At 54.4% G+C, this 25,307-nt stretch overlaps 1 protein-coding gene across 2 annotated transcripts; it reads left to right on the top strand.

Moving 5' to 3' along the window:
- The first annotated feature begins 1,685 nt into the window (after positions 1-1,685).
- On the top strand, positions 1,686-25,307 carry SLCO2A1 (solute carrier organic anion transporter family member 2A1). 2 transcript variants are annotated; one of them, XM_071437297.1, is made up of 14 exons: positions 1,686-1,888; positions 12,404-12,541; positions 14,641-14,803; positions 16,279-16,494; positions 17,554-17,652; positions 19,205-19,332; positions 20,356-20,437; positions 21,277-21,441; positions 21,722-21,911; positions 22,919-23,078; positions 23,415-23,578; positions 24,350-24,414; positions 24,516-24,639; positions 24,725-25,307. In XM_071437297.1, the coding sequence occupies exons 1-14, from the start codon at positions 1,799-1,801 to the stop codon at positions 24,843-24,845; spliced, it is 1,905 nt and encodes a 634-aa protein (XP_071293398.1). In that variant the 5' UTR covers positions 1,686-1,798; the 3' UTR covers positions 24,846-25,307. The 2 variants fall into 2 exon arrangements, with proteins under 2 accessions (XP_071293398.1, XP_071293397.1); XM_071437296.1 differs by having other exon boundaries at positions 24,516-25,307.

Genomic DNA, 25,307 nt, shown 5'->3' with positions numbered 1-25,307 from the left:
TGGAGCCGTGGGTTTGTGCTGGACTTGGCAGTGCTGGGGGAACAGTTGGACTCCATGGCCTTGGAGGGCTTTTCCAAGCTAAACAATTCCAGTGGGGCAGCAGCATCCAGCCCCAGAGGTAGATGCAGAGGGTCCCAATTGCCCTTGTGGGGGTCAGCATCCCCCCTCACAGGGTGCCCAAGCCCTCCCATGGCACAGGCCACCGGGGCAGGGCTGTGTCCCTGCTGCCAGGCCGGGCTCAGACTTGTCAGGCATCCTCCCCACTATGTTTTGCTGTATGGAGACAAATTTGTAGGGAGAAGCTGGAGTCGGTGGCCAGAACAGCTGCTCTGTGAGGGGTTGTTATGACAGAGTGAGCCTCACAGCTGCTGCAAAATAAACTGAATAGGGAGCAGGTCAGGCACTGCCTCAAAAATTAGGTCAGTGGCACACTGGGCTCCTGGGGAGGATGGGAGAGAAGCAGAGATGTTGGTTTGCTTGAGCTTTTCTCTTGGAGAGGCTGAAACTTCCACGTCTTGCCACAGAGTGTTGGGTAAAAGTGCTTGGCTAACTCTGACGGGGGATAAGGGCCTCTTCACACCACAGATCTGGCAAATTTGGGGATGGCAGCAGAAAAAGAAAGCTGGCAAACAAAGAGGCTTCTTTTGCCCCCCCAAAGCCAGTGATGCCCACCCATCCTGGGACAGGCTTCAGAAACTGGGAAGCTGAGAGCCCAAACGAGCTCTTTTTGTCTCAGCAGCGCTGATTGTCGCCGTGCCCGGGGCAGGGTCACATCCCGAGGGTGGCCATGGAGCACAGCAGCGCCCGGGATGCCGCTTCCCACGGGCTCCAGGCACCCTCTCGTGGTGAGCGCCCACGAACGGGGCCGGGGATGCCCCTGAGGGGGCTCGGTCCTTGGCACCGCGCACAGAAACCCCCCAGCCCCCCAGGGAAAGCATGGCGGAGCTGGGGTTGGTTTATCCAGCCCCAGCACAGCCCGGGGTGCGCCCCGCTCTTGGCCTGGGGTGCCCCTGCTCTCCCCGCCTGCTCTACAGAGGGAAGCGATGGTGAGGACGGAGCACCTGAAGCTGGTTTCTCCTCCGGCTGGATCAACCTGCCCTTCTCCTTCTGACGCGTTTCCCCCTGAGAGGAGCTTGCAAAATAAATCAGTGCTTTGCATAAACAAAGCCCCGAGAGGTGTTGGTGAAAAAAAAACCAGCGCTCAGGAGCTTCACGAACGCAGCTTTTTCTATAAAAACAAATACTCAAGGTTTTTTTGTCCCTCCAAAACCCCACGGCCCGGTGAAGGATTTCTCCATCTGACCACCCAGTTTCCCCCTCCCACTACCTGGGAGCCAAATCTCAGCTGCTGAAAGGCGCCTCTCCTTCCTCTCGCCCCTTCAGAGGACCTTCGAATTAAAATCCCGGTGGTTTTCCTTGCCCTGTCAGCACCGTCTCCTTGCGCAGCCGGGTCCTGCAGGCTGGCACAGGGGCACAGGGGCGGCTCGGGGCGCTGGTGTCCCCAGGGTTGGGCAGAGCACTGTCCCATCCCGCGCTCCGCAGCGTCCCCACCTGCTCCGGGCGCGCTGCCTTCGCTTCCTGCGACTTTAAAGTTCCCTCGGCGCACAAAGCGAAAGAGGGAGGAGAAAGCGTTTCATCATCGCTGCCCAGAGCCGATTTATAAGAACTTGGCGCTGCCGCTGCCGGGCTCACTCGCAGCCTCGGAGGGATTCCGGCACAGCCCGTGCGGGCGGCGGGACGGGCCGGGCCGGGCCGGAGCGCAGCCCCAAAATCCCGGGCTCGCCGGGAAGCCCTCGCCATGGGAGTCCGCCCCGAAGTCGGCAAATCCCCGGTTGACATCCCCAAGAGCTCCGGCACCTGCTCCAGGAGTTTTTTCTGCAACATCAAAGTAAGGATGGGGCAGGGATGCTGGCGGGGAGGGAGGGGGGTCCTGCCCTGTTCCCAGCCCACCCCACGCGTCCCCGTGAATCCAAGGGGGTTTGATGATGCAGGGTTGGAACATCAGCTCCTGGGGCGGTCCTGGGGAGCCCGGGGGGCTCTGCGGGTCCGAAGTGATGCCCTGCTCGGCACGTGGGTGTTTCACCCCATGGAGCAGCTCTCCGTGAGCTCCTCCACGGCTCTCGTACACGGTGTGCTGCTGCTTGGGGAATGATTAACCACATCCTGGTCTGAGAAGAAAGCACTTCCTTAGAATAACACGGGCTTACTTTAAAAATTTGCGTGAGCAGAGCTTTTGAGTGACAGAAACAAAAGCTCGGTGGGTTTTCCAGTGCTGGCTGCCCAGTTCCTCACCTGGGTGCTGCCACCTGAGAGGCGGCCCCTGCCTGAGCTCCAGGCTCCTGAGCTGGCTGCTGGCGTGAGGACACACAGCTCACCCCGGCCGTGTGGCACCTTTCCTCTCCTGCTGCCTTCACACCGCCCCTCACCTGGATTTCCCTCCCCTCCCGCTCTTTGCCCCGTTTTTGGATGCGCCCCGAGGCTGCTGCCCGGGCTGGTTCCTGTCCCCGGGAGATCCGCCTGGATGTCCCTGGAAAGGGGGATTTCCATCCTCCCTCGGCAGCACCTCCTCACACGGGCGCCGTGAGCAGCCGGGTGCGGTTTTTGGGAACGGCCGCTGCCCGGGGATGTGCCCGGGGATGTGCCAGGGATGTGCCAGAGATGTGCCCAGGGATGTGCCAGGGAATGTGCCAGGGAATGTGCCAGGGAATGTGCCAGGGATGTGCCAGGGATGTGCCCAGGGATGTGCCCGGGGATGTGCCCGGGGATGTGCCAGGGATGTGCCCAGGGATGTGCCAGGGATGTGCCCGGGGATGTGCCAGGGATGTGCCCAGGGATGTGTCAGGGGATGTGCCAGGGATGTGCCAGGGATGTGCCCGAGGATGTGCCAGGGATGTGCCAGAGATGTGCCCAGGGATGTGCCAGGGAATGTGCCAGGGATGTGCCAGGGATGTGCCCGGGGATGTGCCAGGGGATGTGCTCGAGGATGTGCCAGGGATGTGCCCGGGGATGTGCCAGGGGATGTGCCAGGGATGTGCCCAGGGATGTGCCAGGGGATGTGCCAGGGATGTGCCAGGGGATGTGCCAGGGATGTGCCAGGGATGTGCCAGGGATGTGCCAGGGATGTGCCAGGGATGTGCCAGGACCCTCTGTGCCGGGGCTGCCGGTGCTGCCCGGGCCGGGCTGTGCTTTCCCACCACTGTTCCTAGACCTGAGCGTGGGTGCTGTGCTGTGTCAGCTCTTCCCAGCCCTGGGTTTTCAGGATGTGTGACCGTGGAGGAGGTGTGGTGGTCGGGATGGGTTTGGGTTTGTTTGCCATCACCCTGTAGGGAGGATGGTGCTGCTCCCTGGGCTGTGCTGGGGCTCCATGGGAATGCTGGAGGGTACCACGGGGCTGCTCCTCCTGACAGCTCCCAGGGCTGAGGCATGATCCCAGATGATGCCTCCCAGTCCCAGACCCCTGCAGGTCCCCGCTGCCCAGGCTGGGCTATTCCAGCAGGTGACTTGATGACGCTTTTTGGCTGTGGGCTCCAGGAGAAAGAGCTTGAGATTACCCTGGGTGGTTTCTGGGATACACTGATGTTCCTCTGGACGGGACTGCTGACCCTTCCTCTGCTCTGTTGGAGGTGCAAAATTTGCTCCCAGCGCCCTTCAGGCTGCTGCAGTAATGACCCTGAGTTGCAGTGAGTAAAGTCACCCAAAACCAGAGCCCTTCTTGCAGCTCTTGCTCTGCTCTGGCAACTGGCAGCAAGCAAAAACAGCCTGGAGTGAAAAAACATTGCCAAACTCTCTTGCAGGATGTCAAAGTTTCAGATTAAAAACAAAAGCCCCAACAAGTAAGTGCTGCTCCATCTGTGCAGCCCCTAGGCAGCTGCAGGGTGTGGGCTGTGGGTGCCCCAGAGTCAGGCTGGGTGCTCAGCACCCCACATGCCCCAGGGCACTTGGATGGGACCTTGTAGGGGCATCTGGCCAAGGGCACATGACTCAGGGGTGTCACTTTGCTAGTGGCTGGAAAAGCATTGCCTGAAGAAAAGCTTTAAAACTGCTTTTTAAAGTTTTTACTTCAAAACTTCTAGTTTAGAATTGTTTCTGGTTTGAAAAGTCAGCAGTCTGGCAGTGGCACCGTGCAAGCACATGAAGGCACAGTTTGAGCTCTACCCAAACCATCTCATTGGCTTCAGAGGGATGATGTGCTCCATCTGGGATGGGGGGCACTCAGGACACCCATCCCTCAGAGAAATATTCTTGCTTTTAAGAAAAAATGTATAAAATGACAGGCAACAGGATCCCCCACCCTCTCCTGACGTATTCACTCTTCCTGTCCTGTTACATTTGCATTGAACACATATACTTAAACAAAAGAACTGCTTCAGGATCAGAAAGGAGTAGCCTGTGTGCAGTGTCAGTTCCCTCAGCCCCCAAAAATGAGTAGGATGTCAGTGTCACAGTGGAATTTCCACTGTGGGGAATTTCCAGTTTTGGGGAGTTTTGGAGTGAATGGTCATCAGAGGGCAAGGTGTGGCCAACATCTGGCTTTGAAAGGGTTTTTAGCTGTTATTTGTACAAGAAGCCACTGGTGCTATGAATGATGGATTATAAAAAAGCCTCATCCAGCCCCAAATTTTCTGGGGAGCTGTGGGCATCACCCTCCCCAGAGCCATCAGACACAGCATCCTCACACAGGCAATGGCAGTTTCTGATGGAGACAGTATTTCCAACACAACAAAATTCCCTACTTTTAACAGGCTTGGAAGGACACAATTAAGACTTGGAAGAGTTAATCACTAAGCTCATATTTAATCCCCAAAGCCCATGTGATGGGACCATATCCAGGCTGTCTTTTGCAGGGCTGGGGCTGAAATAACAAATAATTTTTCCATCCTCTTGCCCCTCCATGATGCCTGTGACAGGGACCACCACCCCCTGCAGCAGACCCCATCCCTCTCTGGGTGCTTTCCAGAAGTGGAAACCTGGACCAGAACTGGAGCCATTGCCACTGACGTTTGGAGGTGTGGGAACACAACGGTGCCAGGGATGGGCATCGGGAGGGAGAAGTCCTGGTGGAAAGGAGCAGTCGGAGGGGTTCCATGGGGTGGGGTTGGAGTCCTGGGGACGCAGGAGCAGCGCAGCTGCACTTCAGGAAGCAATTCCCTGTGGATGTGGATAGGTGCGGTTCCAGCTGCTCCCGTTCCCTCTGGAGCCCGGTGTGACAGTTCCGTGTGGTGCTGCGGAGTCACTGCCGGTCACACGTGGGTCTGCAGCGCCCGGGGCAGTGACACAGAGCGGGCTCGGTCCCTGCCGATACCGCCGGGCTCCGCCTGCCCCGGCCGGAGCCAGCGCTGCTCTGCCCTGGGGCTGAGTGCAGGGCTGCCGAGCCCTCTGCCCACTGCTCCCACCCCCATCCCCCTGGAAAAGACACAGCAGAGCACAAAACTCCTGCAGATGCTGGCGCTGGGGGGTTTTGCTGAGCTCTGAGCTCAGCCAGAAATCTGGAGCATCCCGGTAACTCCACAGCACTGGTGGAGATGGGGGTGATGATGGGACATTCAGATGGGATATTGGGGAGAAATTGTTCCCTGTGAGGTGCTGAGGCCCTGGCACAGGGTGCCCAGAGCAGCTGTGGCTGCTCCATCCCTGCAAGTGTCCAGGCCAGGCTGGACAGGGCTTGGAGCAACCTGGGACAGTGGAAGGTGTCCCTGCCATGGCAGGGTGGAAGAGGATGGGCTTCAAGCTCCCTTCCCACCCAAAACATCCCATGATTTCTCTGATCCCTCTGCTTGGACATTCACCAGAGCTCCCAGGGTTGTGCTGACTGGCACCAGGGTTTGGGGCCTTGCAGCTGTGCTGCTCAGCAAATGCAGCACGAGCCCAGCCTCAGGTGGATGCCAGCACCTGGTGGCACTGGGGACACCGAGAGCCTCACAGCCTAAAGGATTGAAACAGGCTTGAAAGGTGGAGAAGGTTCCACCTTCACATGGTTGGGGCTCTGGACTGGGGGACACTGATGGGGTCCCTGACCATGGTGCTTTTGATACCCCCCATGGCCAGGGACACCATCAGTGTCCCCCTGTCCAGAGCCCCAACCATGTGATTTAAGCTCCTGTTGGGCTTGATGATCTTGGAGGTCTTTTCCAGCCTTAATGAGGCTATGATTCTATGACCATTTTCTGCTCCCAGACAACCACTGGAGAAGGATTATTTCACAGGAATTCTCTGTTTACAGAACCTCAATTATTTTGGCTTCTTCGCCTTTACTGTCTCATTCGTGGTTTTGAACTATTTTAATTGATTTTGGGATCCCCAGAAAGATGACAAGCAGGAGAGCTTTATAAATATATTTTGATTTAGAGGAGCTGGACTGGTTTCAGCTGGAAGCTGGAGAGCACAGAGGAGCAGTGTGAAAGTGTTGTGAGTGCAGGCAGGGGGAGGCTTTTTTTCCGTGCCTGCAGACTGCCTGGCATGGAAAAGGAAACAGGAGGACAACAGAGAATTATTCTCACTTATGTCAGCCAGAGGTGATCCAGAGAGAGATTTAAAAGCCTTAGGAGAGCTTTAAATTGGGTGTTGTACTGGGGCAAGGAGAGGGAGGGAATGGAAGAGGGTAGGAGAGGGGACAGCAACTTCAGGAGGAGACTGTGGGCTCTCAGAGTGTGATAAGGCTTGAAAGCATCCTGGGGTAAAGGTGCTGGGAGCAGTGAGCAGGAGCAGGGAGCTCTCACCTCCCAGGGGAGGCTGGATGTCTCCTGCAGAGGAAACGGAGCCTGGCCCTGGGGTCTGAGCTCCCAACAGCAGCAGGACAAGTTTTTTGTCCCTTCCTTCCAAGGGACTAAAGGAATTTGCTGAGGAGTGTATTCTAGAAGCCTGGAGATGTACCAGTTGTGCTCTCATATCCTGTTGGAAAAGATTATTAATGTCTTTGTTTAGCCAGAACAGGAGATTTATCAAGTCACAGATCTGGAGGCAGCTTGGCTGTAGGTTTGGAGAGGGGAACACAGAAAGGAGAAAGTCATGGCTGATTAGAGACATTGATTTAAGCAGGAAAATCAAAGCAATATTGCAATTCTGGGCACTGTGCAGGCTGGATGAGTGTTTGTGGCAAAGACACCAGGAGGGTCCTTAGTGACAGGAGAAGAAGGACCTGGGTCTTCCAGCATTTGTGGCGATGGTGCTGGCACCAGACAGCACAGGTTGGGTTTGGATGGTCCAGCACTGTGGCCACATCTGCTTTTGGTGGGATCAGGCTCCAGAAGGGAAGAACCACCTGGTCTTCACCAGCAACACCAGCAGTGGGATAAGGAAAAAGATGGGTTGGAAAGTTTAGTGGGATCAAGGTCTAGGAGACCTGAGACAAGGTAATTTTATGAGGGGCGAGGTGGTTGGGTGCCCAAACACAAGCAAGGAGTGGTCAGTGTAGATAAGATTGTGGGAGCAGGACGGGAGAGGAGTGACGCTGATAGGGAGCACGAGGCCCGGGCGGGCAGCAGTGTTTGCACACACCTCTGGGTCAGGCACAACACAGCCAGCCTGGACCTGCCCTCAAGGAAACCCTCATCGGGTCCTGATGCCCCAGAATGAAAAGAGACCTTCAGGAAAGAATGAAGGAAAACCAACCACCCAACCTGCCAGAGGGAGGAAAGGCTGAGGGATGCCCGGCGTCCTATTTTGAGGGCGGTATTTTCTTGGGAAGCATCCCACACTGAGGGTCTGCCTCAGCAATCCTCTGCAGCCAAAAAGCTCCATTCTGGGCAAAGCTGGGCTCACCTGGGCCTTGCAAAGGGATACAGTGCCAGGAAATCCCGTGTGTGTGTGTTTGTTGCAAAAAGAGCAAATATTGTCTTTGCACGTGACAGCCGGGGGGTAAAATGTGTGTGGCTTGGCAGCAGACAGTCGTCATTCCAGAGTGCTTCAGGCAATCCCTGATCAGGTTAATTTTTATATTGTTTCATTATTTGCAATAGAAATCCCACTTAGGAGCCAACTTCTGCCATCAGGCCAGGCTCAGAGGTTCTGTGCTAAAGGATGGGCTCTGTGTAGGGTCTTTGGTTCCCTTTGTGGAAATGCTGTGCTTTTTTTCATCCTTCATGGTACTTCTTGATCTGCAAATCCAGGCAGCTCCCCATAGGAAAATGATGCCAAAGAGGGATGTATTTCCCCACTCTACATATGGAAAGTGTAGGGTTTAACCCTAACCCTACACTTTCCATATCCAGCTGCATATATTTCTTTTGGACTGAGTGATCTCAACTGTCCTACTGCAGAAGGATCTCCCAGTGTAGTAAGAGTTATCTTACTACTCTAAAATAAACACTCTGTCTTCTCCCTATTAAAATTTGGGGGATATTATAAATTCCTACAGTTCCCCCTCCTTTTCCTTTTTGTTTTCTCTTGCAAGCTCAGGAGATTAAAGTGAAGGGAGACTCCAGAGGTAGGCAGCTTGGAGTCTTTTTCACCCTCTTTATCTCCAACCAGGGCTGCCAAGGGGAAGACACTGAAAAATGAGGTGAGGGATGAATTTGAACAGGAACTGTGGAAGCAGAGCAAGGGATTAACCCTTAACTCACTCCTCCAGCTGGAGCAATGGCCATGCCACGTGTAGCAGGATCCTCCCAAAACTGTGGTCTCTGCAGAGCAGAGTTAGGCTCCTGCCTGGAAGAGCCTTATCCTGACTCCTGGAGATCCCTGGAGGCTCCACAGAGATGGTTGACTCCTATGAAATGAAACCTGAGTATTTGTTGGACACATCTGAGATGGAAGTCTAGGCTGGGATTGACTGAATCCTTGCCAGCTCTCATGGAGGAACCAGTCCTCCCCCTTCTCTGCCATGGGATGGGTTTCTCTTCCTTTGGGAAAAGCACTGCCCTGGGAGGTGCTGGTCCCCACGAGCTGGGTGGGGGCAGCAGCCTGTCTCCCCCAGGAGTTTGCTTTCCTTCTAAGTGCAGCTCCTTTTGGAAAGGAGTCAAGTGCCTTGTACAAGCAGCCTGGAGTCAGGATTGCTCCGAAAGAAGCGCGGGGACGATTACGAGGGGATTTTGGGGGGGTCCACGTGGGTCCACGCCTTTGGCCTTCCTGTGCTGCTCCCTGCCTGTCTGCACTCCTTGCCTGCAGCTCCAAAAATACTCCAGGCTCCCGTGGGAGCCTCTGCTCCGGAGGGTCAGCACTTGGGAGCGCCCCCGGCTCCTCAACCTCCCACCGCGCCTTCGCCCTCGCGTCGCCTTCGCGTCAGCCAAACCTCCCTGCAAGCGAGCTCGGCTCTTCCTGAAGAGCCCCTTCTTGTCATCAGGGAAGATGGATTAGGGCAGCTCCCTCCCCTCCTGGGGCTGCTGGGCGGGAGCGTGGGGCAGCACAGCACATCTGGAGCAGCTGGAAGGGCTGGGACGGGGCTGGTTTCCATGCACCGGCAGGTTGTGGGTGGTCAGAATGAACATGTAGGGATGGGAACGCGTGGGAAGAGAGACAGGGATGGGAGAGACCTGTGAGGGGACACAGGAGGATGGTGCCCCTCATGTCCACCAGCCTCAGGCAGTGCATGGACTCCTTTTGGGGAGCCCTCCAAGTAAGGCCCTCTCTCAGTTTTTTGCACTCAGAGCCTTCAAGGTTTAGGATGTCCTTATTATAATTAAAACTGAGTCTGCTGAATTCACGGGAATTCATCAGAATCCCCATCTCACCTCCAGACACTTGGAGTGTGTCTGGAAAAGCCAGACTCCACTGCACAAGTCCTGGAGCAAAGGTTGTTTTGCCTTTCTCTGGCTGTTTTGGGTGGCAGGTTCTTCCCAAGAAAAAAATCACCCCTGCCCTTCCCCTCCCATTCTCTGGGCTCTGCACATCCGAGGGCTGAGGCTGCTGTGTGGTCTCAGGGTGGGATCACATCCCTGGAGGATCCAGGCTTTGCCGCCTTTCCGGTTGATCCTGCAGACAGGAGCTGCATTAGAAGGACCCATGGGCAGGGGAAGCAGTCACACCCCAAGGTTTCCCTCTCCCTTTGCTGGTGCTCTCCAGCTGCATTTCTCTCACCTCATCTTCCCTCCTGGCAGGCAGCCCCAGCTTGTTCCCAGGCATCTCTGGATCCAGGGCTCCGTTTTGGCCATCCCAGGTTATCACCAAGGTATTAACACATCTCAGGGCACCTCCTGGCAGCTCTGCCTTTTCCTCTCATAGCTTGTCTCTCTCCCCTCCTGCTGTGGTTCCCATGGTCCTTCCATGCCTCCCTCCCATCTCCTGCCACCCCCAGCATTCTGGGGAGCCAGCCTGCCTCTCCTCCTCATCTGCCCTCCGTGCCAGCATCCCCTCTGTCCTCGACACTCTGTGTCCCTGTCTGCCCTGGGGTCAGGCTGACATTTGCTGTGCTAAATTCAGCCCTGGTGATCCACCCTCTTCCCTCCCTGTTGGTAAACAGCTTTTCTTCCCCGGCTGGCGCCTGGCTCCAGGAGAGCTCTGTGTCCAGCTGCTCTGTGGCTCCCAGACCACTGCTCTTCAGCCAGCACTTCCTTGCTCCAGGGCCTTCTGTAGAGTCTGCCCAGAGCCCCATGGACAAAAATTGATGTTCTCTGGCAACAAGATCCCCTCTCCAGTTGCCATCCTCACCCCTCTGCTCCAGATCAACCCACATAGATTCCAAGTCAAGCCTGGGGAAGTGGTGGATCCAGCTTCCACCCACAGGATTTTGTCCTGGGATGGGATTTCAAGTGTGGGAGCTGATAGTGGGAGGATGGAGAGGTCATTCATCTTCAAGAGTTTACTGGCAGATATTTCACTTCCACTTTGGCCCTGTCTGGGAGGATTTCCCACGTTACACCCCAAATTCCTGTTCTGCAGCTTTTTGTCGGGGCAAAGTCCCAGCTTGGGACTTTGTCCTCTCCTGGTTATTGCAATGGCAATGCCAGCCTGATGCCAGCCTGTCTGCTCTCACTCCTCCCAGATGTGGCTGGGGACTCTGTGATGGCAGCTTGTGCCTGTGGTCCTTCTTTCCTCATTTTGGGGTATTTGCCTTTCTCCCTCATCTTCCCCATGGTCTCCAAGTTTTTCTAAGCCTGCCCTCACGCTGCCGGGGCTCCATTTTCTCCTTCTCCTTCATCTCCATCCTCTCCTCTTTTTCTGTCTGTCAGCATCTCTCCCATCCCTTATGCTTTTAGATTCCCAGCCAAGCCTTTTGGCTGGGTCTCTCTTCCTTCACAGAAGACTCCCAAGAAACCATTTTCTTGCCCATCTTCTACCCAAATTCTGCTACAATTTCTGGGCCCAGCCATGCATCATCCTCTGCTCCCTAAACACACTCCACCCACTTATGGAATTTGCATCCTCCAATCTGGTCTTTTTTGATTTTTTTTTATCATTTAATGGGTCAGAGCTACTGGGTGCTACCGCCCTTCCAGATAAATACTCATAAGGACTATTGCTGCTGTTCTGGCCAAGAACATCAGGAATTTGTCAGCCCTGCAGTCCCTTTGATCCCCCATCCATCATCTTGCACTTCCCGACGTTATCACTGAGGGACACTCTTCCGGTATTCAGCAAATATTTGATTTCCTGTGAATCTAAATTAAAATACCTTCCCCCATTTGGGTTTTTTTTTATTTGTTTGTTGGGATTTTTTTAAAAAATTGATTTTAAAATGCTTTTGGCACCGTGTGGATGCATTCCATTCCAAGAAAAATAAAGGAAAACTGTTCTGACTAAATATAGATCAAAAGACACTTGTGAGCTGCCTCTTGCATCCCTGGCTGAGAGCGCTCTCCTCTCAGAGCCCACCCAGGCTATTTCAGCCAGATTTCTCCCAGACTCTCTGTATTCCCTCCTCTGCCTCTGCTCAGCTTGGCTCCTGGCTCAGCTCACTGCCCAGCTCAAGGGAAGTTGCTGGGTTTGGAATACTGTTCTGGAATCTTCCAGCACTGAGACCACGCTGTGCATATTTCATCCTCTCCCTCTGGGGCTTTTAACACCCTTTTTCAACTTTTTCTAGCAACACCCCTTGGAGCAGGTTCAGTTAATTGACTTTGCAGCTGAGTGAATCCCAGGATGCTCCATGCCAGGGGTGCAGCCATTGGCCAAAGCCAGCTGGAATACACTCATCAGGATGTGGCCACCAGCAGCTACACAGCAGCAGAGCACTCTGGTCTCACATGGCCTCAAAGGGTGCATGGAGAGGCCCACATTGGATATCAGGGAAAATTCTTCACTGAAAGAGGGGTTAATCATTGTAACAGGCTGCCCAGGGAAGTGGTGGGGTCACCATCCCTGGAGGTGTCCAAACAGCAAGCAGATGTGGCACTTCTCGATATGGTTTAGTGGGCATGGCAGTGCCTGGTCAAAGGTTGGACCTGATGGCCTTGGAGGTCTTTTCCAACCTTAATGAGTCTGTGATTCCAGCTGGGTTCTCACTGGGGTGGCACTCTTTGTTTGCCCACAGGTGTTTGTGCTGTGCCATGGGCTCCTGCAGCTCTCCCAGCTCCTCTACAGCGCCAACTTCAAGAGCAGCCTCACCACCATCGAGAAGCGCTTTGGGCTCTCCAGCCTCTCCTCAGGCTTCATCTCCAGCTTGCACGAGGTAACTGGGAGAGGAGCACCAAAGGGTGGCCAGGGCCTGGGGGGCACCTTCCCAAAGCAGGGTCTCAGGGCTGTTCACAGCCAGGGCTTCCTCAGGCTCCGTGTGCTGGGAGAGCAGCTGTGCTGTGCTCTGGGACACTTTGTCACACCTCATTCTGCTCTGCCACATCCAGGGGGCAATGGGGGGATCCTGTGGGGGTGGCCCTTGGACAAGAGCAGGCTTACACTGGATGGAATTCTGGAATGGTTTGGGTTGAAAGAGACCTTAAAGTTCATCCCATCTCATTGCACCCCCTGCCATGGGCAGGGACACCTTCCACTGTCCCAGGTTGCTCCAAGCCCCATCCAACCTGGCCTTGAACACTTCCAGGGATCCAAAAGCAGCCACAGCTCCTCTGGGCACCCTGTGCCAGGGCCTCCCCACCCTCACAGGGAGGAATTACTTCCCAATATCCCATCTAACCCTGCCCTCTGGCAGTTTAAGGCATATTGCTGAGCTGGCTGAGGATTTTCTCACAAACACTTTCTTATCAAGAAATCCCTTGGAATAAGTTTCCTCGTTCACATTTCCAGGAATCTGTTCTTCCTAGCAGCTCTTCAAGGCCTGAGAAATGACAGGAAAAGATCTGCTGGCAGAGAGTTTTTTGCTGGCACCAAGTGGCAGCACACTTGCTCATGAGCTCCCTGGTGAGCACAGGGGATGCTCCATCAAGAAGCTGGACACTGGGAATCTTCCTGGATCCCTGGGCAAGTGAATGCCTCAGTCTTACCTCAGCCAGCATGGACATTTGGGATTAAAAAGATGTCTCAGTGCCCACTGAGACTTCCTGCTGTCTGTGTCTGCGTGAGGTGCCCTGCGTGTCCAGGACAACAATCTTAGTGCGTTGGTGCCTACAGCAATTCCAAGAACGAAACCCACAAAGAGACAAACAAGGGAGTCCACACAAACATAAATACAAAGTTTTCTTAGCCATACATAGAATCACAGAGTGGTTTGGGTGGGAAGGGACCTTTAAAGGCCATTTTGCTCAACCCCCTGCAATGAGCAGGGACAGCTTCAACATGCCAAAGTTAAAGTGATGTTTAGGTTGTCCTGTTAAAGCCCATGTAATGGGAATTTTGTGGTGTTCACCCACTTGCCTGAGCAAGCTGTGTGGTTTTATGGCTTTCTAGTTGATGGTGTCTGCAGTTGCAAATGCCCAGGGTCATAAATATTTGCAGTGAGTTGGACTTTGTAGCAGGGCTCATGTCCGTTTGAGTCACAGGATGGAGGCAATATGTTTCATTCCTTGCTGGTTTTGGAGGAATTGTCAGTTTATGCCGCATCAGTCAATGTCTTCTCCCAGGGAACGAGGGACAGGACAAGAGGAAATGGCCTCAAGCTGGGCCACAGGAGGTTTAGTTTCTGTATGAGAGAAAATTTCCTCCCAGAAAGGGTTGTCAGCCCTGGCACAGCTGTCCAGGGCAGTGGTGGAGTCCCCATTCTTGGGGGGTTTAACAGATGTGTGGATGTGGCACTTGGGGACGTGGGGCAGTGGTGGCCTTGGCAGTGCTGGGGGAGCAGTTGGACCTGATGGTCTTGGAGGGTTTTCCACCCTAAATGATTCTGTGATGCCTGTGGGGTGGGGGGCAGGTGTGGGTGCTGAAAGAGCCCCAGCCAGATCACAGGGAGGCTGTGGTGTCATTCATGCCAACAAGGGATGCCCAGAGGTGACCCTGTGGCTGGAGATGAGGAGGGAGCACTGCCATGCTGTGAACATACAGGGCCAGGGGATGCTCCTGTAAGGGTCAAACACCTCCTGATGAGAGCCCTGTCCACCCCACCAGGCACAGCCATAGGGCCTGGATGTCCTCTTTCACCAAAAAATAATAAAGTACTGGGATGTACCCAGTGTTGAGTGCTCTGCCCAGGGAGGTGGCAGAATCACCACCTCTGGATGTGTTTAAAAAAAGCCTGGACATGGCACTCGGTGCTATAGCCTAGTTGAGGTGTTAGGGCATGGGTTGGACTCGATGATCTTAGAGGTCTCTCCCAACCTCATTATTCTGTGATTCTGTGTGGATTCTCACACTCCTCCCTGTTCCCTGTGCCTTTTCCAGATTGGCAACGTGGTGCTCATCATCTTTGTCAGCTACTTCGGCAGCCGCGTGCACCGCCCGCGCGTCATCGGCCTGGGGGGGCTGCTGCTGGCCCTGGGCGCCTTCCTGGTCACCCTGCCACACTTCCTCTCGGGCCCCTACGAGTACACTGCCCTCAGCACGGGTGAGTGCCACCAGCAGGGCCCCACAAACCCACGCCCAGCTGCTCCAGAGGGGTGATGTGTGACTGCCCCCCAAAAAGGGGGTGTTTCCAGGGAATGCGTGATTCAAACAAAGCCTTAAGGTGGGGAGTTGCATCTGGTTAAACCTGATGTCATTATAGCTTTGGAAACCCTTCTGAATGCAAAAAATAGGTGTGGGGTTTCTTCTGCCCCTCCTGCACATGTTATTCCAGCTGTTGTTAGAGAATCATGGAATGCCTTGAGTTTGAAGGGACCTTAAAGCCCATCTCATTCCACCCCCTGCCATGGGCAGGGACACCTTCCACTGTCCCAGGTTGCTCCAAGTCTGTCTTTGAACACTTCCAGGGATGAGGCAGCCACAGTTTCTCTGAGACAGTAGGTTTAGATTAAATATTAGGGAGACATTTTTCCCTGTGAGGGTGGGGAGGCCCTGGCACAGGGTGCCCAGAGCAGCTGTGGCTGCCCCTGGATCCCTGGCAGTGTCCCAGGCCAGGTTGGACAGGGCTTGGAGCAACCTGGGATAGTGGGAAGTGTCCCTGCCCATGGCAGGGGTGAAATGAGATGGGCTTTAAGGTCCCTTCCAACCCAAACCATTCTGGAATTCTGTGATATAGCAAAGCTCCCCTTTCCCCAGGGCCTGCTCTGGCCAGGATCCTGATCTGATCCAGCCCAAGGAAGGCTGCTGCTTTCACTGGGAAGGCTTTGGGAACAAGCTCATGTGAACAATGACAGCTTGATTTTCAATGCAGAATGGAAATGACCCAAAAGTTCTGTACAGAACACAATTCTTTCAGAGCACCTTTCCTAAACTGAACAGGATTAGAGGATGGACTGAAAAAACAGATGGACAGGGCAGAGATATTGACATTATGAGGACTGCCTGATGGAAAAGAGCACATTCAGTCTGTGAACAGCCCCTGAAAATACTTCAGTCCTGGTTGGAGTTTCCATGGCAGTCTGGAGCAGAATGAAGACCCCCAGTGTCTGGGCTGCATGAAGAAGCAAGGGCCATGTTTTGGAAGGAGCTGGGCTACTCCTGAGCCATGGGGACAGCAGGGATTCAGGGCAGGGTGTCCTGCTTAGGGCAGCCAGCTGACCCCAGAGGGCATCACTCCCTGTTCCTGCCTGGGTACCACGAGGGAGCAGAGACCAGAGACAGCAGAAACCAGCCATGGGTTAGCTCTGCCCTCATTAAACCCAGAGCACCCTCACTCCATGGCTTGAACTCTTTAAAAGTGGGATTAAAATCACAGCCTGCTTGCTTGCTGACCTCAGTATAGTACTCCAAAGGAAGTGTAGGGTGATGAGAACTGCTGAACAAAATGAGCAATCCATCCAAAATCCAGCAGCTTGTGCCTACTCAGTCAGTTTGGGAGATTCCTGCTATTTGGGGATTTAGCGTGGGAGGAGAGAGGGGATGTACCCAGTGTTGAAATGCTCTTTTTTTCCCCTCCAGGTAACAAAAGCCAGGGGCAGGATGAGCTGTGCTATGCAGAGAATAGATTTGTGTGCTCAAACAGCACCAAGAACCCTGAGAAGGAGGCCAGCAGCGTGTGGGCCATGATGGTCATTGCCCAGCTGCTGGCTGGGATCGGCACCGTGCCCATCCAGCCCTTTGGGATATCCTACGTGGATGACTTTGCAGAGTCCAACAATTCCCCACTCTATGTTGGTAAGTGGGACCATTGCTGTGCATTGTTTTGTTTCACAGAATCCCAGGGTGGTTTGGGTTGGAAGGGATCTGAAAGCTCATCCAGTTTCACCCCCTGCCATGGGCAGGGACCTTCCACCTTCCCAGGTTTCTCCAAGCTCCAGCATCCTTGTCTCCCCTCTGCAGTGAGGGATTACTGTCCAATGAATTGTCCCACTGATCCCTTAGAACTCCCAAATCTGCTAGGAAAACAAAGGAAAGAGGACTGAAGGAACCTGAAAGGTTCTGAAGAGGAAGGAAAGAGGGACTGGTGTGTTGTTTATAGTACAGGTGCTCCCTTTAGGGCTGTGGGAATGTCTGTCAGGGTGAATGGCCCCAGGGTTGCCTCAATATAGCAGAAATTCCATCTCCCCAGGTCCCATTTCATTTCATGTCTGATGCAGCTCAAGCTCACTGCCTCCTTTTAAATGCCTTGAGAAAGTTGTGTAAAGAGTTTCTCTCAAGGAGGGAACTTGGATTCTGTCATTGCAAACAAATGAAAGGAAAATGTTCTGACCGTATGGGTTATCTATTTTGGAATGGGAGGGTTCAGCTACACCCAGGGTGGTCTGGTGGCCTTTTTGCCCTCAGAATCTTTCACCTCTCCTAACATTTGAACCAAACGTTTTTCCTTGGATCTGAGCATTAGGATGTGTTTATTCCCTTGGCATCTTAGAGGACACGAAGCTCTCAATCACCTGTGTGAGCCCTGGATGTCAGTGCCCTGCTGCTCCCTGGGGCTCATGAATACCATGGATATTAATGATGTAGCTGACAATTTGTATTGTGCCAGCAAAGCCTTGATAGCAGCAGAGCAGAGGGAATTTGTCCACAGGCAGCTGCCTTCCCCCTCTGTGGCTGTCAGACAAACACCACCTTCAGTGTCAGGGCAGTGGGGACCTTCTCACCATGTTGAAGGGTGCTTTCTCCCCTCTGTGTGTTGTGCCACCACTCCTGCATTTCCTGGGAAGACAGAAGCCACATCTGCATGGAAACTATAATTCCCTGCTCACAGGGGCTCTCTCTGTTCCCTTTTCCCAGCCATCCTCTTTGCCATTGCTGTGTTTGGCCCTGCCTTTGGATACTTGCTGGGCTCCGTGGTGCTGCGGCTCTTCGTGGATATCGGGAGGGTTGACACTGGTGAGTATTGCTCAGGTAGCACAGGTCCTAAACACCCTCTGTGGGCCAGAAGGTCACTCTGAGATGAAAGGTGACAAAAACCACCAGTCCTGTGACCCATAAAACCCTGGAAAGACGCAGCCTGGAAAAGCGCCCCCAGCATACTCCACTCCATCACCCCATAAGATACAGGTGGTCCTGACACCACCACTGAAGCAGGGCCCTGGGGCAGGGACATTCCAATGCCCAACTCATGGTGCTGCACTGGAGGTCATGGCTGGGGTCTGCCCACTGCCATGGGGGCTGTCCCACAACCCCAGTGTGGTGGTGGAGAGGAACAGGGAAATCTGAGGAATCCAGGGATGGAGAAGAGAACCAGAGAGCAACCACTGCCCTATGGATACACAGAGAACTTGGGTGTACTCATCCTCCTCCCCAGCACCCAGCATCAGCACCTGCAGAGAGAGGGGCTGAGCTGACGCCACCACAGGGATAATTTTCTTTATCCATGGCATGTGCTTATTATTTCTGGTAACTTAATCACTAAAGAATTCACCCCAGCTCCATCATTAACGTGGCTTTTCCTGTGTTTCCTTAGAGAGATCAGAGCCTGCCTGACATTTTTGTCCGGTGCCTGATAAGAATAATAAATGAACGTGGGCAGGAAATGCCAAACAGCCTTGGCCCACTCCCCGCGGCGGCAGACGGATTTAGCAGCCTCTGCCTGGTCGCTCCATGATGACGTCCAGGCTCCAGAGTGGAGTGGTCCTGTTTGGGGAAGTGGGCTGATTGTTCCAGAGGGGTGTGGGCTCCTCTCCTGTCACACCCTGGCACGGGGCTGGCCGTGGTTCCATCCTGGCCGTGGGCAGCCGTGTCCCCAAGGCAAGCCAGGCAATCTGTCAGACCTCTCATGAGCATCCCTTGGCCCAGCCAAAGGATGTGTGTGCTGCAGACAGAGAGGCTCTCACCTTCTCCTCCTTTTTCCGGAGAAGGCGCCCGGAGTTTGGTCCACTCGGAAACCAGGAGCTTCTGCCAGCACAGGGCCTTCCCTCGGTCCCTGCGAGCAGAAAGTGACCCAGCCTGGAACAATGGGACAGCAACTTTTTCCAGGAAAGCAGCACAGCCTTTCCCAGTCCCTGTCTTGGCTCAGCATCCCTGTCAGCAGCATGGTCCAAGCCACTGTGTTCTCTGGGCAGAGGATGGAGTCAGGTCCCCATAATCTCTGCCTCACTGGTTGGCTCAGGGCTTAGAGCTGAACCTGTGCCACCAGCCTGCTTCCATGCTGACCAAATCCATCCTGCACTCACCTGGGAGGCTTGGTGCAGTTGGGATGAGTGGCAGTGGTTGTTTTCCTAGCCAGGAAAAGCAAAGGCCAAACACAACCAGGGCCAGTCTTGCTGCCAGCACTGGTGGGGGCTCCCACCCCCATCCATTTCTCTTACATGCCAGTGCAGAGCCCCCTGGGTTGTGCCTACAGTGACTCTGCATACTCCTCCAGCCCATATTTTCATGGAGCTCTGTCCCTGTCACCCCTGGGGCTCTCACAGTGTGTCCCTGTGTGTTGCACTGACAGTGGAGCTGACGCCGAGCGACCAGCGCTGGATCGGAGCATGGTGGCTGGGGCTGCTCATCTCCTCGGGCTGCCTGGTGCTCACCTCCATCCCCTACTTCTTCTTCCCTCGGTACATGCTGAAAGGAGAGGTGAGACCTCATCTCCAGAGGCTGGAATGTCCTGGAGCCAGGGATGTGCTCAGGGAGGGAATACCTGTCCCCAGAGGAGAGGGGTGGGAGGGAGGAAGGCAATCCAGCAACCCTGTCCTATTAAAACTAATTTTAAAAAGTGGAAAATAATTAATGTGTATCATTTTGGTGTTTTCAAAGTCAAACCCCACTGGTTTTGTTACAGAAATACTTTAGTTTGGTTTCGAAATTGTTTACTCATTGATTCTTTAAAGGTAAAATCAAACCCAAAATATTTCACAGTTATGGCTAAAGGACTCCTCAGATTTGAGCTGAACTATCTCTAACTTTCATTTTCAGACTTTTTGCAGAGTTAAAAGGGAGGTGTTTTGTCAGGATTTAGGGGAGGGAAGATTTCCAAGTTCTTAAAACCTCCCAACAACAAGCTGTTGTCTTGCTGCTCTGCTTGGGGCCTGCAGTGACATTTAAGATAATTCACCCCTGTAATCACAGAATCCTGGAATGGTTTGGGTTGAAAGGACCTTAAAGCTCATCCTGTTCCACTCCCTGCCATGGGCAGGGACATGGTCCACTATCCCAGGTTGCTCCAAGTCCTGTCCAGCCTAGTCTTGGACACTGCCAGGGATGGGACAGGCACAGCTTCTCTGGATACCCTGTGCCAGAGCCTCCCCACCACAAGAATTTCTCCCCAAGATCCCATCTAACCCTAATGGCAGTGTGAAGCCATTCCCCCTTGTCCTTTCACTCCAGGCCCTTGTCCCAAGTCCCTCTCCAGTTCTCTTGGAGCCCCTTTAGACCCTGGACGGGGCTCTCCCCAGAGCCTTCTCTTCTCCAGGAGAACACTCCCAGCTCTCCCAGCCTGGAGAAGTGCTCAGGGCACGTGGGATGTGGCTTTGCTGTAATTGTCAGGCTTGGCTGGGGGTCAAAGGCCCCTGGCACAGACCCTGGCCCTGCTGAGCCTCCCTGTGCCAGGACAGTGCCAGCCCCTGTCATCAGCACAGGCTGCTCCTCTCTCCCTGCCAGGAGCGGAACACGGAGGCCGGGATGCTCAGGAAGATGGAGACAGGGGCTGCTCAGGACACCTCCCTGCTGGAGTTCATCAAAAGTAAACTCCTGGGGGTCCAGGAGGGGGTGGATGGGGATGCTGGACTGTTCTGGGCCATGTGGGGTGGGTGAGGACCTGCAGGTTCCCACCAAGGGGGGTTGTTGGGTGTCCTTGGGAGCCCAGCACTGTGTGTGGACCAGCTCCAGCACTGCGAGGGCCTAAGGACCAGGGGAAGGTGGGCACAGCCTCCCTCTGTGGGGCCTCAGTTTTTTCCAAATTTTGCATTGAGGACCTTAAAGTGGTAGGAGTGGGCCAGAAAAGGTTCTCTGGGAGGTTTAGCCCCAGCTCCAGGGATGGGCATGGGGCTGCCGGCGCCAGCAGCTCCTTGACGAGGTCACCCCACTGCAGCTGACACTGTTTATGTGGAGCCAAAACAGGCTTGAGAGGGATGTCACTGCTCAGGGACCAGATTAATGACTCGTTTAGAAATCCAAGAGGATTTCTTCCCAGATAAAGCCCCTCCCTCCTTGCCTCTTTCTCCACTGCAGTCACATCCTGGAGCTGTCAGTTCCCTCTTCTCCTCTCTTTGGGCTTTAATGGATGCTGGTTCTCCACCACTCTCTGCTAATTAGAAAACTCATAAGAGACCAAATAAACAGAATTGCTCCCAGGGTCCATCTGCCTCTGTTGATGGGGCCAGAGGACACAGTGTCCCATCCATGGTGCTGCCAGCTGCTGGGACATATTAGGGTGTCTCCCCTCCTGCTTTCCCATGCCTGCAGACATCCCCAGCAGATCAACATCATCCCACAGACATCCTTACTGGGAACAGGCTAAGGGTGGGGGTTTATTCCCAGTACAAATAGCTAAAAGACATTTTTCCTACGTTTTCCCTGCAGGATTCCCAAAGATCTTCCTCAGGTTGCTGCTCAACCCCCTCTTCATCCTCCTGGTGCTGGCTCAGTGCAGCTTCTCCTCTGTCATTGCGGGTCTGGCCACCTTCCTCAACAAATTCCTGGAGAAGCAGTATGGTGCCTCCCCCTCCCAGGCCAACTTCCTCATAGGTGAGCACGGATGGAGGCAAAAAATATCCATCAGCAGGGAGCCAACTGCCCATATTCTCCAGGCTTTTAAAATCCTGGAGAAGAAGTCAGTGAAAGCTCATTTTTGGATGAGGGGTTCACTTTGGGGTAGTTGGTGACTTTTCCTAACCTGTAGTTCCCCAGCTGCCTGTCTTGGACAACAGCTGGATCTGTGGGTTCTCCCAGATCCAGAGAGCTGCCCCCTGCCCATGGAGGGGTTCTGGGCAGGCAGGGCTCCCCTGAAGGCTCCATCCCTCTGCAGGAGCTGTGAACCTGCCAGCAGCAGCGCTGGGGATGCTGCTGGGGGGGATCATCATGAAGCGCTTCTCCTTCTCCCTGCGCGCCATCCCGCGCTTCGCCGTCGTCGTGCTCGTCTTCTCCATCCTCATCTGCCTGCCCATCTTCTTCATGGGCTGCTCCACAGGGCACATCGAGGGCATCTACCACCCCAGGTAATGCAGGTGCTGCTCCCAGCTCCTCCTTTCTCCAGCTCTTACCTGTGGGGAGGGACACGCACAGGTGGAGAGGCAGAAGACATCACCACGATGCTTCTTGCTCCTTGATGCCCTCTGCATGGAGGAGATCTGGGTGCTTCACAGCCCAGAGAGCTTGGGAGGGTGTTTATCCATGATTTTCTAGGCCAAACAAGCAGGGTGTAATTTTTCACTCTGGATTTTTAGGGGAAAATTAGTAACATTGTGTCCACATCACTTCACACGCTCACAGTGTTCCAGCTGGACATCATCTTTCTCCTCACCTCAGTGGATATTTTTGGCTCTTACCATGACTTCCTAAGATAAAAAATGACATTTGTGTACAACCAGGGCTTGATGTCAAGTGCATTGAGCTCATTTCCCAGCGCACTGCCAGCAAGGAAGAGATTTCTGATGCCATCTTCCCACAGGGGGTGGAGCAGCCCTACCCCACCCTGCCCAAGGGCAGCTCCCCAGTGCCACATTCCTGCAGGATTCAGGCTGTGTGACTCCAGCAGATGCACTCCTTGGGAGACTGAGGGAAGACAGGGCAGATTTGGGTTTTTCCTCTTCACTTCCACAGCCATCAGGCTTGTTTGGGAACGTGCCCACTTTCAGTTTGTGTCCTTTTGGTGTTTCCAGCTGTAGATGTTCAAACATCTGTTTGTGCAGCTCTGGATGGAGCCCAGGTCCATTTCTACAGGCTGAGAAATTAATTTTCAGCTGAGAAAAAAAAAAAATAGAAAAGAAGTGTGTCAGTACTTGCTTGTAGACATAACATAATTCCTGTGACATTCACTGCACGCTTCCAGAGGTACCTGCAGGGATCAGGGGCTGGCAGAAGGCCAGGCTGCTGCTGGCAGTGTCCCAGCCCAAACAGGAACAGGAAAACTGCTCAACTAGTAGAAGGGATTTTTTATTTTTTTTAATTCCTCCTGTCCTATTTCTTAATTTTTTACCAATTTCTCCCCCCTCCTTTCTGGCAGTACACCCAATTCCCAGCAGCAGGTTAAGGCACGGGCTGGGTGCCAATGCTCTAAGCAGATCTTCCACCCTGTGTGCCGGAAAAACACCACGGAATACATCTCCCCCTGCTTCGCTGGCTGCACCAACAGCACCACCAACCCCTCCAACCCCAGACAAAAGGTGAGTAAAGCAAGTGGCTAGCAAAGCAGCCTTGCTGGGAATAGTGGAGTGATGCTGCAGGAGCCCAACAAATGCAACAAGGGAGTGGAATCTTTTCCACATGGTGTGCTGAGCCCTGGGAAGGTGCCCTGGAGAATTGCTGTAAGGCCCTGGGAACCTGCTTGGAGGAACAGGGATGGTGGCAAATCCCATTAAAGGATGCCATGGCTGTGCCTTAAAACTGGAGCTGGTGTTCTTATGAGTGTCCTGCACAGGGATGAGGGATGATTTGTCCCAAGAAAGCTGCTGCTGGCACTGGGAGTCTGACGTCTGTTTTGTTCCAAACGTTTCTAACAGATCTACCACAACTGTTCCCTGAATGGCAATGAGCTGTTCTCCACCTACACGGGCTCTTGTCCAGTCAGCTGCTCCCACATGCTCCTCCCTGCCATATTCCTCATCTCCTTTGCTGCCCTGATTGCCTGCCTGTCCCACAACCCCCTCTACATGATGGTGTTACGGTGAGTGGTGTGCGGGGCCCTCGGTCCCAGGGGGGGCTGTTATGATGGTTCCCCATGTTGGGATCAACGGGATGTCACAAATGTGCAACCAGTCCAAGTCTTGGCCAAATCCAGGGCCAGCAGCTCTGACCTCTGTCTCTGTCTCTCTGGGAGCCTCTCAGGAGCCCCAGCCAGCCCTAACACAGCAGACATCAGGGAGACACTCTCCTGTGCCCCCAGGGTACTGAGGGCAGCTGGGCTGGTCACCTTTGCAGCACAAGAGACACCAGAGACATGGGTAGGGGATAAAAGGGCCAACCCTTAGCAGGGGTTAATCCAAGGTTATATTCAAGGAGCCCGTACACCTCAGGGGGCCTCCTGCCCCAGGAGATGTGCCACGGTTACATTTAAAGGGAGGTGGAAACCCAAAGTAGAGAACATTTTACTGACCAAGAAGTGACCCTAAGGGATGGGTACTGGGGATGGACATTTAGGACAGAGTATGGGGCAGGGCTTGGGGGGCTGACCCCTGGCCTCTGGACAATCACTCGACATCCTGGACTGAAGCTTCTAGATGGAGGGGATGGGATGCTGAGAGATTGACAGAGAGCCAGGGTGGGGATTTGGGCATGATCTCAGCAAGGGAAAGGGATTGCACAGGTAAAGGGAGAGGGTACAATCTGTGATAAACCATTTGGGAAAAATATGGGGATACAAAACCAAAACTATTATAAAGTATTAGAAAGTATAAAAATGCACTACAACAGACCTCCTGTGGCTTCTCCCCTGCAGGGTGGTGAACCAGGATGAGAAGTCGTTCGCCATCGGAGTCCAGTTCTTACTGATGAGACTGCTGGGTGAGTGTTCATCCCTGAATGAGGCTGGGGGGCTGCTGGAGCTGCAGGAGGCACTGAACCTCCTCGGGATCAGCACTGACTCCATCCTCTCTCCCCGCCAGCCTGGCTGCCGGCCCCAGCCATGTTCGGAGCCCTCATCGACTCCTCCTGCATCTACTGGCAGCAGCAGCAGTGCGCCCCGGGCCGCTTCTGCGCCTACTACAACAACGATTTCCTCCGGAACAGGTACCTGCGTGTGCCTCTCCCCTCCCTGGGGCCGGCTGGAAGTGCCAGCTGCAGGGGTGACATGTCCCCGCTCTTCTCCCGGCAGATACCTGGGGCTGCAGGTGGGCTACAAGGTGGTGGGCACGGTGCTGCTGGCCCTCATCAGCTGGAAGGTGAAGAGGAGCAAGGAGTACAACGTGCAGGAGAAGGCGGCGGGGCTGGTGTAGCCCCCGAGGACTGACTCGCACCCCCATCACCCACTGCCACTACTTTATCTTGTTTGGGTTCGTTTTACTTCCCACGGGAGCGACTCCTCCCGCAGCCCAGGCGCTCCCGGCGAGGGATGCTCCGGGCCAGCCCCGCCCTGGGCACGGCATCCCCCGGGGTCCCCAGCCCGTCACCCTGGGCAGGGACAGCCCCGGCCCGCCGGAGCAGGAGGCAGAGGGGGCTGGAACACACAGAGCCGGAGAAGTGCCTGCTGCGGGCAATGGTCCCGCTCCGCTGTGACATTCCCGGCCGGGACACGAGCAGGGGAGGCGGCTGCCAGCCCGGAGGGGCTGCCCGGTGTCCCCACGGAGGGCAGCAGGGACACCGCACACGTGCTGGGACAAGACAGCACAAGGGGTTTATTGCACAACATCTGGGGTTTGATGCTCTTTTTATATTTTAAATAAAGGTCACTTTTCCAA

The sequence above is a fragment of the Agelaius tricolor genome, unplaced genomic scaffold (assembly GCF_023055355.1).
Source record: "Agelaius tricolor isolate 1412-34295 unplaced genomic scaffold, bAgeTri1.0.p SCAF_12, whole genome shotgun sequence".
Taxonomy (NCBI): Eukaryota; Metazoa; Chordata; class Aves; order Passeriformes; family Icteridae; genus Agelaius; species Agelaius tricolor.
The sequence above is the reverse complement of the archived record's forward strand: the minus strand, read 5'-3'. Positions and strand labels throughout refer to the sequence as shown.

Excerpts from the sequence above, each read along its gene's own strand:
- SLCO2A1 (XM_071437296.1), top strand. The coding sequence starts at position 1,799 with ATGGGAGTCCGCCCCGAAGTCGGCAAATCCCCGGTTGACATCCCCAAG. Across the intron at positions 1,889-12,403 it reads GTTTTTTCTGCAACATCAAA|GTGTTTGTGCTGTGCCATGG; the intron begins GTAAGGATGGGG and ends GTTTGCCCACAG. Across the intron at positions 21,912-22,918 it reads GAGGGCATCTACCACCCCAG|TACACCCAATTCCCAGCAGC; the intron begins GTAATGCAGGTG and ends CCTTTCTGGCAG.